At 34.6% G+C, this 16309-nt stretch overlaps 1 protein-coding gene across 18 annotated transcripts in view; it reads right to left on the reverse strand.

Annotated features, from left to right (window-relative positions):
- Positions 1-16309, reverse strand: part of ADGRL2 (adhesion G protein-coupled receptor L2) — a 456641-nt gene that overhangs the window by 133827 nt on the left and 306505 nt on the right. For all 18 annotated transcript variants that reach the window (XM_064493400.1, XM_064493401.1, XM_031465462.2 and 15 more), the window contains one exon: positions 5340-5512. In XM_064493400.1, coding sequence (XP_064349470.1) covers positions 5340-5412 — 73 coding nt within the window. In that variant the 5' untranslated portion in view covers positions 5413-5512. The remainder of the gene's footprint in view (positions 1-5339; positions 5513-16309) is intronic.

Below are 16309 nucleotides of genomic sequence, written 5' to 3' on the forward strand. Positions count from 1 at the left end.
GGTAGTAGTACTATAAGGCATTTGGTTTTTACAAGATCAGAAGCAATGCTGTATAATTTGTAAGTGGCATTAATATTTATATTTTTAAAACTGAATTACATCACTAACTATGCAGAAGAAAGCTGATGCAATCAAATTACATTGCACTCGCACAATAAAGAATAAAGTGTCCTAAGAGCAATATAGCTAGGCATTGTATTAAGGAGTAAAACCGCACTGATCTGCACTAAAAATATAAATAAAATCATTAAAAAAAACAATGCATTATTTCAAACCAATGTTAATTTACATAATTTGCAAATTTAAAAAATAAGGTTACATTTGATATGCAGCGAACACAGATATGCTGTACAATTCCTATTAATTTAATGGGAGTTCTGACTCCCATTAAGTTTAATAGGAGTCATACAGCCAAATCCCCATACACCTTGCTGAAAATTTACCTCCTAACTTTAAACTAATCAAATACACTGAAAGGAACAAAAGTAGTCAATTCTGCCACACTGGGAAATCTAAAGTCCCTACAGTAAGTCAATTCAGCATTATCATGGCAATGGTCATGTAGTCCATCTGAACAAGAAAAAGAATAAGGTTATAACAATGAGAAGAGACAAAGAGGGAGGGGGTAGAGCTCAGAGGCAGAATGTGTGCTTAGCATGCAGGAGGTCCTGGGTTCAATCCCCAGTACTTCCATTCAAAAAAAAAAGACAGAGAGAGAGACAAACTTTGAAGCAAGGGTTTAGGAGCTCTGAAAATATAACATTTACCCTTAATAAAAAATACTTTCTGTTTTTTCCAATCTGAAGTTAATTTTCCAGTTTTTTTCCTTTCTCAATACAATGTCAAAAAAGAGTAAAAAAATCCATTTTTGAAGCCTAAAATTATGCCCGAGGAGTCTGATCAGAGGGATAAAGAACCATATGAAAAAGTGTAGACAGTAATTCCCAGCAAAGAACTGGTTACCACTTCTGAATCACAGTGAACTAAATCATTTGTTTCCAAAAAAACTTCTAAAAAGTTACCTCATATGCACACCCATGTACCCCCCAACCGCCCCCACACACGGTATTACAGTGGTTCTGTATCGGCATCAGCATCACCCCAGAAATGCACCAGAAATGCAAAGGCTTGGGTCCCATCCCAGACCTTCTAGGTGATTCTGCTGCTACTCGAGTTTGAGAACCATTGCAATACTTTACTCCACATCCATGCTTTTTTTCTCCACTGATTTTTCCCTCCACCACCATGCTCACCATTCCTTTACCCAGCTTGTTCGGCTCATGTTGAGATTCAGCTCAAGCATCATCATCACTTCAGGCTAGAAGCTTCTCATGACATACACCTACTCACTCAACCGCCCTTTAAGCCAGTGCCTCTGGCAGAGCACCACCATGGCACTTATCACCCTGCTATTACACCCGTTTATTGTCCCCTCTCTGACTATTAAGATTACGACCCTCCTCAAAGATTTATGCTGTTCATGTAATGGACATAGAATGAATGCTTACTATACAAGCCAGGCATTGTTCTAGGTGCTTGCATGTCAGTCAACAACAACAACAAGACAACAACAACAAAATCCCTGCCCTTGTGAAAGTGATATACTTTGTGTGTGTGTGTGTGTGTGTGTGTGTGTGTGTGTGTGTAAATAGTTAATGTTGTACGTTTTATTACATGTATGTGTATATATAAGAGTAAATGATTAAAAACATAAATACAGGTCTGAATTATTTTAATCCTTCTTAAGTTTAACCTTGGAGAACAAAGTTACTACTCCTTCCACTAAATCATGGACCACTCTGAAAAAAATATTTATATGACAAAAGCAGGGTTTTTAAAAATTCATACATTCATTAATTCATAATTCATTTTTCCCTGCCACCCAACTAGCAAAAACTCTACAAGCTAAACATCATTTTTTACTGACATCATTAACACAAAGGCATTGTAAAATGTGATAAGAGAATTTAAAAGTACATTAAAAAACTGGTAAAATACTATTTCTACAGCCATGTTCTTAAATTTTCTTGAAGTATATAAAATAAACATGTAACGCTGTATCTAGCTTATCCGGCACTTACACATGACATAATGTTTTATTTGAAATAAGGATGAGCAACTATGTGATTTTTGTTTAATTAACTAAAATTTTGGCTAATAAAATCTAATTACGTACTGCATGAAGAATTCAACCTGAAATCCATAACACTTACTTTGCTGCAGAACCACTGTTATTTGTAACTTGTCACTTGAGCAAGCCTTCATATATCTGACTTACGCTTGCAGGGCTCTATTATACAGCATAATTTAATTCTCTAGGACACAAAAATTCAATTTACCTTCCTACTTACTGATACAGGATTCCACAGTGGGTTATTAGGTTTATAAAAATTGGCCAAAAGAATCAAAGTATACCCGTTTCTAAAAAAACCTGATTTTTGAAGGGCTTGAGGTTAGTTCTCTAGGAATAAAATAAATGCTAAAAAAAAAAAAATCTTACAAGATATTTTGAAAGATTGGTCTTTTCTAATCATTTTTTATTTGAAAATTCTAAACACCATTTTCAAAATATACAGTAGAGACTTTAGGAATAAATAAAACATTGTTCCTATTTTGCAAAAACAAGTAAATTTTAATGGGTAAGACTTGATTCTAAAACCCTAATTGATAGAAATAGACAATGATAGAAGATAGGCTAATTCTAAGAATTAAAGCTTTATATAATTAGCTTTTACCATGTAAAACTAAAAAAAAGGCTTGATTTGCTTTTTAATATGTACACAAGACATAACATGTTTATAATGTTCATCTGATCATGGAGTAAATACATAATTCCTTCTTGCATATATGGAAATTTACCTCTCATATTTACAAATGTAAAACAAATCCAAAATTATATTAAGCCTTTAAGATCACATACTAAGGTAAAACAAGTCTGTAAAAAGAGAAAAGAAAGCTCTAAAAAGGAAGGTATGTTCCATGGCTAAATACAATGAATACATAGGTTTGTTTTAAAAAAAAAAATTAAACTTCTTAAAAATCTAATGTCTGGTTTCTATGGAAAAGTCAGAAGACTAGCAAAATCAGGCAAAACACTGGAATGGCGACCACGGGTCCTGCAGCAAGCACTTTCCTGCTTCCTGCAGACCTCCACTGGCCTGCTGCGCTCAAGTCACGCTGCCTGCTTGGCCCAAAGAGGTGGCAGGTATTTGATGTTTTGACCCCTATACAAGACCACAGGCTCCTCAAGAGCAGGAACTCTGCCATGTGCATTTCTGAATTCTAATTAAAACACCGGTTCAATTTAGTCACTCAATAAATGAAGAAGAAGGAAGGAAACCACCTAGAAAACTTTATCCGAGTTTTTAGGCAAGGATCCAGGAGCTGACACAGAAACTGCCCATCTCTATAAGATTTGAGAAGGTAACAATCATGTAAGGGCCCTGAAGAAACTTAATGGCTGAATGATTAAATCTATATCTTCTTTCCTGTGCTCTCATACTTATCTTTGAGTGGTTTTCCCTGTAGGTGTTCACAGAGCATTATCTGCCTTCTGGCAATAAAGGACTATCATGCCACGTAAAACTTTTCTAAGACGAAACCACGTGGCGCAATGTTCTCACAGAGCACGGTAACCGGGTACACTCTCACAGCTGGCACTGCGGGCTCATCCCAGGCTCTTTCCACCTGTAGGAGGGCACTGCTTCAAAAGCAACCCCGCAGCCCGATGCGCCGAAAATGAAATTTCTCTTAACAGCAGATATGAATTCTGACCTGATAGGTGACACTAGAAATAAAACTGCAGTGTCTCATGAAAAAGTCTGTTTGCTAGACCCCTGCTGAGTTAAGCTACTGGGCCAGTAATGTGATTTCTATCTTGATTGGAAATTTTTTCATTATGTGGACTAATGAGCCACTGATCCACACCTGAAATCTTTTTTAAATATATAAAAACATTCAAACATAACAGCAGCAATTCCGTTAGTTCCCTCCCCTCACCCAATATAAAGATGCAAAATTACAATAGACCATACAGGATTTTCATAACAATCCAAGAGATCCGTATTTTTAAAATCAGTTTCTGCTCACTGTTTATCATTACAGTACTATTCATTCAGACATATTACATGTTAATGTTAGATCTGAGGTATCTTTCAATTCTGATGCAAAGAGCAGTTATCTTCCAAAAATATTAACCCATTTGTAACTTTCATGTATGACTTAAATCCAAGTGAGCATTATTTACTTTCTGAATACAAAAGTTCTTAATTTAAAATATTTCTAAACATGTTATTTATTTGAATTATAATATTCATTACGTATTAAAATTTACATAATAAAATCCTTTTGGAAAAATATTAACATTTTGCAGCTTCATACAAAGACATTAGAACAAGCTTCAATCTATTAGCTGACAGTATGCTTCTTTTTCTCTACCTATCATTTTATTGATAGATATAAATAGGATCACTTAAAAGTACATATAAAATGAATTTTTAAATTCTGAAGCATTTTCTTCAGGAATATTTAATTAGAACCAAAAGACTCATTATATTTTACATGCATTTCTCAGAGATTTTGGATTCTTTCACAGATTTTACAAGATTAATACATTTTCATGCTGAATACAATGACTACCACTACCAACCAGCTATAAAATTAACACATCTTAGCTCCACATTAACTTCTAAACTGCTCTGTAAAAAGCAACTTGAAGGGTGTTATCTTCCCATGAAAACAGTATGTAAGACTAAGGAAAGAATGGATACCAGAAAAATCCATGTAGTAATTAACGAATGATGGTTCCCATTATTTCATGAACTCTAAAATGTTTTACTTCTTTAAAAAGTCAAATCTGTCTTCAAAAAAGATTAACGTTAGAAAGGAAGCACTACAAAAAAGCAACTTTTTCCAGAAAATATTAAAAAATGTTACTTAGGAGTTTTAGAACTATAACCATACTTCAGAAGCAAGTGAAACTAAAGATGAAGTGAAAGAGTTGCCATAAAATACATTCAATTTTACTGGAATAATTTTAGTCAATAAATGTAAAATATACACTAAAACACAGCTTTTATTTAATTCTCTCAGGATTATTTACAATGTTTATATTTATAAATTTTTGTAAAATATAAATTAAGACTTTCTAGAATACACAGTTGTGTAATGAAATTAATTCAACCACCAGAAAAAATATGACATTCAGGAAATCTTTTTAACATTTATTTCTAAAATAATACAAAAAAAAAAAAAACTCATTCTAGCCACTTCTATATAAAGAAGATTGCATAGTTTAAGTTCTTCTGAACTTAAAAAGTAAAATTTAAACTGTATCTTACCTTCTGTATTCGGTAAGAAGCTGATTATAATGATAAACCACAGACTTCGCATTCTGCAACCAGAAGACACCATTATTGATCCTTTTAAATATTTCCTTTGTATTCCTTAATGAATCTAGTTATAAATGCCCAGCTTCATCGAACCCAGCAGTCTGCATCATTGATCCTCATATCTGAAAAGCAAACAAATCCATCATTTACTCTATGACCCTGCAATGTCACAAAAAATGAAAAAATAATAGTAACAACTCCTCTTTCCCTCCCTTTCTCCCTCCTTCTCCTAAGTATTAAAAAATAGCATATATTTTGATTCTATATCCAATAGGAACCTGCTCCTATACACTGGATATCTGAGCCCTGCATTCTGAAAACAATCAAAGCCCCCCAAATTTACTACAGATAATCAGAACACATGAATTCACATAATAGTTATATACATTCTTGATGATGAATTTTTCTTTCAAAAGCTTAAAAAGTCAATCCAGAATAATACCATTTGTCCTTCTATGCCACATTAGTCATTTTACCAAAGTACTAGCTTTGATACATAATACCTCCAATAAAATTTCATAAATACATATTTTTGTTTGTTCCTAGTAATGATAACAGCAATATTATCTACTCTTTTATCCCATTTCCTTGCAAAACAGATTAGACATACTATGAAACAGTTTGTTCCTCTATTCAAGAGTGTACAGTCTTTAATATACGGTTGTACTTTATATAATAATGGCATTCCAAACACCACATTTCTAAATACCACATATCAAATTGTCATTTGTCTGACTGCTAGTTATTCACACAGGGAACAGTTTAATAAAGTGATTGTCTCAACTACTTCATTTTAAAGTTTTTAATCTTCATGTATTGGTTTTTCTTATAAGAAAACTTAACAAGGTCAAACCTTTATCCTTGAGTAGGTTAGTCCATCCACTGGACCCAAATATAACCCCAGACCATGACGATTATATCTCCAAGGCTGCATCATTATTTCTTAAAAACTGAGGGAGGAGTGGCAAAGAATATAAAACTGAGAGCCAAGTCTAATTCTGACTAGCCTGTAAGGACCCAGGTTCTTCAACTGGAAGGACAGAAAAACTTCAGGAGTGGTTTAATCAGCATTTCTAAGTTCCTAGGATCATGTGAAACCAGGTCCCTTGCTGGCTCCTACTGAAATGTTTTACTTCTTTCTAGGGAAGCGTGAGGAATCAAAGAGTAAGTACCAGCCTCACAATATATAACGATGTAGGTAGTTCCCAAATATATCCAGCCCCCTGATCTAGATTCTGAGGGTAAAGAAATTACAAATTCTTCCTTTAAAGTTTTCCCAAGCTATCCTTAACCTGGTGCAAATGAAGAGTTGTTTAAAGTGGAGCAGTGAAGGGACTACCCACCCTATTATGAGGTTGTGTCTCTAACTCAAATACAATGGATGCTTACATAATTTAGATGCTGTCTCTAACACTAAAGCATAAAGAAAATCTAGAAAACCAAATCTTCCTAGATAACTTTGAGTTCTCTATTTCACATTAGCTGAGCTACACTGCACTTGCTACATGCTTCATGCACCATATGCGATGCTATTAGCAGGCACTATATTCTACTCTCAGTTCCCTGTAACGTAACTTCAATTGAAAAGGGGTCAGATTCTAAATGGTTTGGAACACTTATCACGCTGCAACCAACAAACACGCCGGAAAGAATGTAAAAAAGTAATCAGAAGCTATTACCTAGCATTTAAATACAAAGATCCATAAAATCATAAATGAAATTAGCAAGATATCTCTGTAATAAGGGGTTTACTTGACCATGCCTATAGTTCCTGAGACAAAACTGCTTCCCTACATACACCTCCATGACCCATAATCAGATCGGTTTTTATAGCTCTCTCGGAAAACTTTAAAGACAACCAGGTATCATAATGAGAGGAATCAATTGGTATTACCCAGTTCTAAGAACACCTCAGATGCTTCTCTGTCCAAAAAAATAAGACAAAAACAAAGGAAAAAGCAAGCTTCCCTATTCTGAACGCCAAACATGTAAAAAGAAGAATGATATATCAAAAATTAATCTGAGGAAGACACATGACACACAATCCTGCAGAACTGGCTGGCTCCCTCTTCATTCTTCACTCTGGCTCCCAAAGACTATTCAAAAGACAAAACCAAAAGTAAACCTTCCATTTACAACTGCTGCTGTGCAAAGTACCAGCCTTAAATCTACAAGCTATTTTATATACGATACAGAGAGGTATTAGATAATTTCATGGCCTGTCATATCAAAAAGGCTAATCAGTGCACAATTTCTTATGTCCCACAGATTGGTCAATGACTGGATCAAGCAATCAAAATAATTTTAATGCGTGGATGAGATGCATTAATTGTTACAAGTAAAATTAAGTCAGCCTTGAAATGCTCCTGATTCAAGCAAAGAATTCTGACTGTTCAGGTTTTAGTTGTAATGGGAACTTTCATTTCAATGAACTAATGCACCCAGGCCGCTTGCCCACATGCACAAGTCTTGAACACATTTCCACTTTCTTAAAGTGATCCAATATCCGTCTGTCTTTGGTCATCCACTATTTCAAAGAGTCCTTGTTTGTGGGAAGAAAGAGAAGGAAGAAATCAGGGACTGATGACTGCCTTGTAGGAAACAGCTGCCAAGATAGGAAAACCTCTGTTAGTGAGGGGAAAAGGAGGAGGAAACCACACAACCCAGACCTCTTTTGTGGTCTCTGGCCAGGACAGGATATTTTATGAACTGATTTTAACTATACCAAAATTTAAGTGTATTCTTAAGGTTTACATGTGAAACACAATTTAAAGGTTTGAGAATGTGAAACACAATTTTAAAAATACACTTGAGTCGACTATGAGACTTAGTTTAAATGACTGTTTCTAACAAACAGAAACAGATTCTGGAATGTAATAAAATCATGGTTTTTTTACCCAAATAAAGCTTAAGTCCATCCATCTGTCTGTGCAATGAGTAAAAGAGTATCAAATTTATTTTTCTCGTTCTATAAGCTATATCCAATCACTTTCACATCAAATAACATTATTTTCAAAAGTTTAAGCTTTAAATGCAATTTTTAAAACAGTCAAAAGATTTTACTGCTGTGATCCAAATTGAAAACAACCTTCCATTAAAAAAGGTTAATGAAAATTGAAATACATAGCAAACCACAATCAGCTAAGGGTAGAATGAATGAATAATCAAACATGGAGAAACTAATCCCAAGAAAGCATTGCTCCCAAACCAGACTGGAGCCCAGAGACGCTCACAGGCATAGACGCAGTCAACAGACAGCCCTTCCAACTCTGCAACCACCTGCAAAAAAAAAGCTCAGAAAAAGCTTCTCACAAAGCAAAACAAAAACAAGGAGTAAAGTCAGAAAAGGGCTATTAAACTTCCTTTCAACAAGCAGAAAAGATTGACTCCCCACACTAAAAAACAGTTTGTCTTTCGATTTTTAGAAAAATTCTTGCCAAGAACTTCAGGGGAAAATTGGGGACGTAAAGGCACAGTGCAGAGATGAAACCCGTTTCTGCTAAGTAGCAGTTCATTTCTTAATAAAACAGAAACAGGACAGTTCTGCTTAAACTGTACATGACTATGATTTTTAAAAAGACAAACCACTTCTAATGTACAGGCTCCTCCTGTTTCTTTCCTTACCCTTCAAATAGGAAGATTCAAACAATTTCATCCTCACCTTGTTTCTAGAAACCACATGCGGCTTGTCTACCAAACCTCTGTTAAGGTTTTTTTTAGATCTAAGTATCCTATTACTCTGTCATGTAAAAAGTCAATTAATGCATCATTACTACTAACCCTTCCAAAGCTGAACAACGACTTCCAGGAACATGCCTCAGCACTGTTTACATCCCAACAGTCCTCAATGTTTTACACAGACTTACAGTGCACAGTTAGCTGTAGCCTTTCGGACAGTGACCTGCTTAAAGTTACCAGCTGCTTTAAGAATCTTGTGCCTTAAATTGTCGGCAAAATTAACAAAACACTACTAATCAGTTTTAATATTCGTGTATTTGTGTTACACTACCAGGAAACCATATTAAATCTTATATATGATATCTATTTAACAAAAACAGAAAAAATAAAACTCATTTGTTGAAAAGCATCAATGAAAGAAGTAGAATATAATATGCTTCAAATAAAAAGAGGACAAGATAATTAAAATTTTTCCAAAACTGGTTAACTGAGCTTGATATTCTCTTAAGTGAAAAGCCACTATAATGAATCATATCTAAACCTTTATCTTTCATTTCTACTCATGGACTAACTGTGAACACCAGACGTTAAGCCTGAACAACAAGCACGAGGAGAACAGAAATAGGAAAGAGCCGTCTAAGCGGGAGACCCAGCAAAGTTACCCATCCTTGTTATTGTGCACTCACGCGGTGTAAAATCAAACAGTAATGCTCTGAGTGAGCCTAAAATTTAGGGTGAGCCTAAATGCATTAAATGCACGTCAACTCTAAATGAGAGCTAAAGACAGCTGTACAAAAATCAGTCTTTCTGATCTAATTTGTGCTATAAAGTTAAAATCATTATGGGATAGAATTTCCCAGCAAAAGAAAGCTGCTTTTCTATGTTTTACCAAAACAACAACAAGAGGGTGATACTAACCTGTCTCTGCCCCACTGCAAACACTTAGAAAATGAAAAATAAATTACAGAAATTTCCCCCCCATCTTAACACAGGAGAAAACATCAACACCCTTGGGAGTTTTCTTTCACTCAGTTGTCTAAGTAAACCCTCGTTATCACTAATCAGAAAGCCTTTTTTAGCTCCGGACGTTCGACATTCTTTTCCTTTTGCGTTTGAGTTTCTTTTCTTTCCCTTTGCGAGGATAGGGTTGGGGCTGGGAACACTACACAGATTTTTAAACCACGTGGACAACCACTGGTCGCCACACCCTCTTTCTCCTTTTCATTTCAGTGGACACTGGTATCAAACCTAGAGTACTTTAATTAAACTATTTATGCTAAAGTCCCCGAACATTCATTATTGGTCTTACCCTTTATTGAAACTTCTTCATTGTAAAGGTATAAATTCTCCTATGAGAGGGCTTAGAGGAGAAGCAGAGAGAAGAGTTCAGGACTGCTCCCAGTAAATCACACCTGCTATCTGCTATAACATCTAGGAGTCATGCTGAGCACGCAAAACAGGCTTTGTAGCCGTGGATGCTGGAGGCACAGTGCAGGGCCGCCTGCCATTCTCTTCATTAAAATGCTTCCAGTTGAAATAATAAAAACAAATGGCTGTCATTGTCAAACTGATGGAGGGGACATTTTATGACTGAACATAAAGTTGCAAATGAAGTTACAAAAGAAAAGGAAAAAATGAAGCCACATGCCCAGTTGAAAATACTACTTTACAAAGCATGAAAGTTAATGGCTTCCCCAACTTTAATATATAAAAAAATCATAAATCCATTTGTTTAAAATATTTTGTATTTATTGTTAAAATTATAATACATCTGCAACAGAGAGGTTAGTTTTCTTCCCCACTTGGGGGAAAGGGAAAGCAATTTTCAAATGGCAGTCCCCTCCAAAGTTAAGATACTATATTTCCTCTTAACTTTCCAATCATCTAGAATTCTCATGCAATTTTTTTGAGTTGAATATAAACTATAGGTACAATGGCCAGAAATATTTCCTGAGTGCCTACTGTGTGAGATACTGTGTCAGATACATATCACCATTCCTTCTAAGGTCAATATTATAAAGGTCAGAAGTCTGAGGCTCAGAAAGGAGAAGTAATTCCTCTACTGGAAGTTACTCGGCTAGCAGGTAGCAGACCTTGAATTCCAATCAAGGCTAATTACAAAGAAATTCTTAGTCCCTAAATTATTCATTCAGCAAACATTTACTGAGCATCTATCAAATGCTGTGTACTAAGGAACAAAAGAGACAAAACTCCTAACCCTCAGGGAGATTATATTCTAGCTCAAAAATAACTCTTCCTGATAAAAAGCTACAACTGATTGGCACATAGTTTAGGTTCCTCCAAAATGACAGCTGAACTACCTAGATTACTTATATTATTTCATGGACTCTTCACTCAGTCTGCCTTAAAATGAAAATACCTGTTTGAGGACAGTAAATAAGAGCAGGGCTGGGATATAAGCCCATGTTCTAAAACCACTGTTGCCACTAGTTAAGCAGTTCAGATAAACCTACCCACTTTGTGTGTTTTATTATCTTTCCCTTTGGAATAAAAAACAGAAATAGAACCAAGCCATTCTGGGATTATGAAGGTGATAAGGTACCAAAAGAAAAATGAGCTGATTTTCAAAATGTTTACATGAGTAAAACTAATATCCCTTAGGTAATGATAGCTAAATGTTAACTTAATTTTTAGTATTTCCAGTTGAGCTATCTTCATTTTATTCATTTATAGTGCTATTTAAAGTGCTCACAATGTATGTTCTAAATTAACAAATTATTCTAGACTGATGAATCTTATGAGCCAAAATACCTGAGAAATTGCTTACAAGTCAAAATTATAAATGTAAGTATTTCCTCGAATATAATTAAGAATGAATCTTAATAGTCATGGGAAGAACGTTTTAATGTTAACATCTATGATATGATGGACTCATCACTGTTCAGGAAAACAGAAAAGAAAAAATCCAGTGCTGCTCATGAGATTCAGTCTTAGGCTTGGCTCACTATATTGGATCCTTTGTTTCCAGATCATTGTTACTAGCCATTCCCTGAATCAATATTCAGATTCCCTCTTGGTCTATATATACAACCACTGAATGAAATAATAATGACCCAGGATCTGTCGTATATTAGATCATCAATGTCACCACCAGGGGTTTCTTACAGGTAATGAGGTAATCTGAGTAAAATATGTCAAATGAACTAAAAAATAAATGTGAAAAATACACTATAAAGAGCACATGGTAAGAAGCTAAAGAAAATTTTGTGAAATATATAGCACGTTGCCTTTTGCAATCAATGAATGGTAAAACTCAGTGGCAAGCTATGTCACTATATCTAGTGTCAATTCAACTTGCAATTCTAAAATAAGTAAATAATATTAACACTGAAACGGCATGTATGTCAGTTTAGCTCAATGACCATCTAGCGATTACATTCTAGGCAATTTTGACGTTGACTACTGAAATGAGAGTTACGTATTCATTTATTATCTTTACCTTATATGCTGGTCCTGTGTTTGGTTCTAAAGGGATTATAAAACAGATGAAGGTATGTTTGCCACCTTCAAAAAGGTAATAACCTTCTAAGGAGAACTAAATACACAAGAAAATGACTAAGACCCCAGATATGCATTAAGAACTACTAACTCCCCAAAACTTAACAGTAAATCTATTATATACCAAAATAACGAGAGAGAAGAGAAATGAAAGCAGTTTCCCCTGGGATGTGCACCTAGGTCAGTCAGTACCATCTTAATGAAAAGAGCCCAAGAGCGACATCAGGAACACAGTCCAGAATCCTGGTTTAACCTCCTACTATGAGAGTTGGGACAAATCACAATCATCTAGGCCTCAAGTTTAGCAACTACCCACGAGGGTAGGAATACACAATAAATTTACTATCCCATTGTTTTCTCAAGTAGTCCAATTACACGTTTACGGTCCTGATTCCATCTTAAGTAATGTTAAGGAAGGCTTTAGGGACTATGTACTGTGATATGGTTTCACTAAGGGCTTGTCTCTTCTATCAAAATACTTCTCAGCAATCATTCTAATAATTCAGAATTTAAAAATTACATCTAAAGGAGTTGCTATTTCAAAAAACATTTTTAAAAACCTACTTACTGACTGTTACATTGGCAGTCATGATATAATAACCCAAGACTTATTCAGCTCCCATATTTCTTTGTGGGAAAACTACACATAATCAAAAAGCAAGATGACATCAGGGACTTCTTCCAGGAAAAGCAAGTTCCTGTGCCTTAGCCAAGGTTAGTCTCCATCAAACCCTACATTTCCTACCACATTATTCTGGGTCAACAAGCAAAACTCAAAATAACAGTATTTTATTGTGTGGTAGAGAAAAAGAATATACCAATTACTTCTGAAAATTAACTTAATTAACAATATTGGAAATAAAGTTGTAGTCTAAGTGAATGAACAGAACAGACTCTTCCAGTGTTGGGCTGAAATCCTATGTGGTCAGTGTGGCTGATTCCTCAAGAGGATTAGAAGACTTAGGAAGGCAAAAAAATACTTGTATACACAATTATTAACAAACAGTAATAGACTGAGACATTTTGAATGACTGTTAAATACTTTAAAAATTACAAACAAAAACAAAAATTTTGGTTCATTAAAAAATTAAAATGTAACAAGTTTTATGTTTTAATACTTCTTAACTACACAATCATGGAGTAAGGGAGGTACGTGGTTTTTAGAAGAGGGATTTTCAACTTTAAAATATAATTTTATAACCTCTATTAAAAGTTTAAGTAACGTTAAAGTGGTAATAAAACAGTGATGTTTAATAAAAAGAAATGTAGGTTATAAAAAGGTGAGAAAAGCTGACTAGAAGCTTGAATTACTTGCCAAGACTGTCTTATTTGGTAAAAGACATGTATTTTTGCAGTATTTCAACAATTTTTTAAAAAATTTGCAAATCAGAAACTTTGAGGAAAATATCTCTTGCTACATATAAAGAAAAGCAAAAAAAAACTGTGTTTAATAACTACCAATGATAACAACCAGTAATTCTTCAAATCTCTTAAGCTAAAAATTATCAATAATATTATATCACATTTAGAAAGACTGGAAGCAAGGAAATTACGTCGGCTGATACAACAGAGCAGAGATCAGGAACTTTATCTATAGAGGACCAGGTAAGTAAGTAGGTAAGGAGGCTTTCAGGACCATACAGTCAGTCTCCGTCACAACGACACAATTCTGCCTCTAGCACAAAACCTGCCATAGACAACGCATAACGAATGAGCATGGCTTCGTGCCAATCAACTTTACTATGAAAATAGCCAGCCAGCTAGTCTGCCAACCCCTGCTACAGATAAACCAGGACAAGATGGAAATAATAGAAAGCAGTCAAGTAATGAACCAACCAATAACTATCCATGTCTACCAAAATATGCAAACCAACTGTAGTCTGTTACTTAAGAAATTAATTTAAATGTTAATATAAAGCTAAATTAACCATGCTGGAATGAGAAAAATAAAATAAAGCAGCATTATATTGACAAAAAAAAAACAGTGTTTTCAGTGTGTGTGTAACAGAGCCGTTAAGTACAGCTTACAGTGTTTGGGAAGACACTCCAGAAAAGAAAATAAAAGGCATTATTACCACAGTAACCTATCTTACTACTTTGTTTGGCAGGAGAAAATGTAAAACCAATCAAAACAGTAAGTAATGGGAGACTGAAAAGTAATGAGGTTTGGACAAGACCCCTGAGGTATTCTACCATTCATACGATGGTTTCAAATAGCTGTTGGTAAAAGCGGCTTCAAACTCCTGAAATTTCTGTCACCACTGCTACTCACCCATATGAAATAGTGGATATACCCCAGTTCCACACTGTATTCAGCAGGAAACTGCTAAATTCTAATATGTTGAATTTCTGCTATAACACTAACTCTACAAGGCCAAAATCACTAATCTTATTCCAAGAAATTATGAAGTCACAATAAATGCACACATTTCTTTTAGAACAAAATTATTTTTAAAGCCTTCCAATTCCCTATATTTAGGTTCCCCCCAATCAAAATACTTTGACTGTTACTATTATAGTAAATATTTTCATTTTCTGCAATCTTATGTTTGTCAGAAGAGTCACGCTATCCCATACCATTCCTAAGCTACAATTAATAAGTATCACATTAAAATACATGAAGGCTAAACTTTTCTATCCATATTATATATAAGACAAAAGAGTGGAGAAGGTTACAAATTTTTAATAAGAACATTATATTATGGTAGTAATAATCTAGGTGTTTTACTGGAAGTGAAGTGGATTACTGTAAATGAAATTTTAAAATGTCCTTTCCATTTTCCAGATAACACAAAATGACTTTTTTCATGTCTCTAGCGATAAGGATAAATTTGCCACACATTTAAATGGTGCCTTCACACTTCCTACCCTGGCTCATGAATTAATAATTTAGTGACATTAATACAAGAAGATAAATGATAACAAGGTTAAGACTCATGGGCCAACCATATACACATACTTCTTTTAGCACAGTTAATACTTGTCTGTCAATTATAGCTAAAACTTTTTAACAGTTTTCAATAGCATTTTTACAATCTAAGTAGCAGCTTATGCACACACAATTTCACACGATTCAGGCTTAGTAAATCTCCTGCTGGTACCAAACAATCATTCTAGGGGATTAAAGTGCAACATCTGTTAACATTAATAATGTTTTATATAGTCGTATGTATTAAAGATGCCTCTATTTCACTACTAGTCTCCAAAAAAATCTTCCAGACCAAAATACTGATTTACATGAATTGTATACATACACTTTGCAGTAGTAACAAAGAAATACATTAGTGTGAAATGGTAAAATTTAAAAATCACATCCACTGTGAAGTAACAGATTTTCTTTGAACCAAGCTTCCTAAATGTGTAGGAGCATGAGTGCACAGATAAATACACACACAAATGAAATTAGCTCAGTCTCTAATGTTTTTAAAACCAAAAATCCTCTGGAGCATTAATCAAGTAAGTCTGAATAAAATACAGCCCTGTAAATATAAAAGGTACTTCACTTTAAGGTGGTCCTCGTTCACTCACTGTTTTATTGATTATTTCTCTGAAATGTCTTAATCTTTTCTCTTCCTTTCACCCCCTCTGCTCTAAACTCTTTCTCTCTCAACGTCTGCAAAAATCTCATCGCTGATTCCTTGCCCTCCATCCAGCTTGCCAACTGCCATTAGACTAATCTTCCTAATTTCACTCTAAACCATAAAAATGTGTAAAACTGGAAC

The sequence above is a fragment of the Camelus dromedarius genome, chromosome 14, assembly GCF_036321535.1.
Source record: "Camelus dromedarius isolate mCamDro1 chromosome 14, mCamDro1.pat, whole genome shotgun sequence".
Taxonomy (NCBI): Eukaryota; Metazoa; Chordata; class Mammalia; order Artiodactyla; family Camelidae; genus Camelus; species Camelus dromedarius.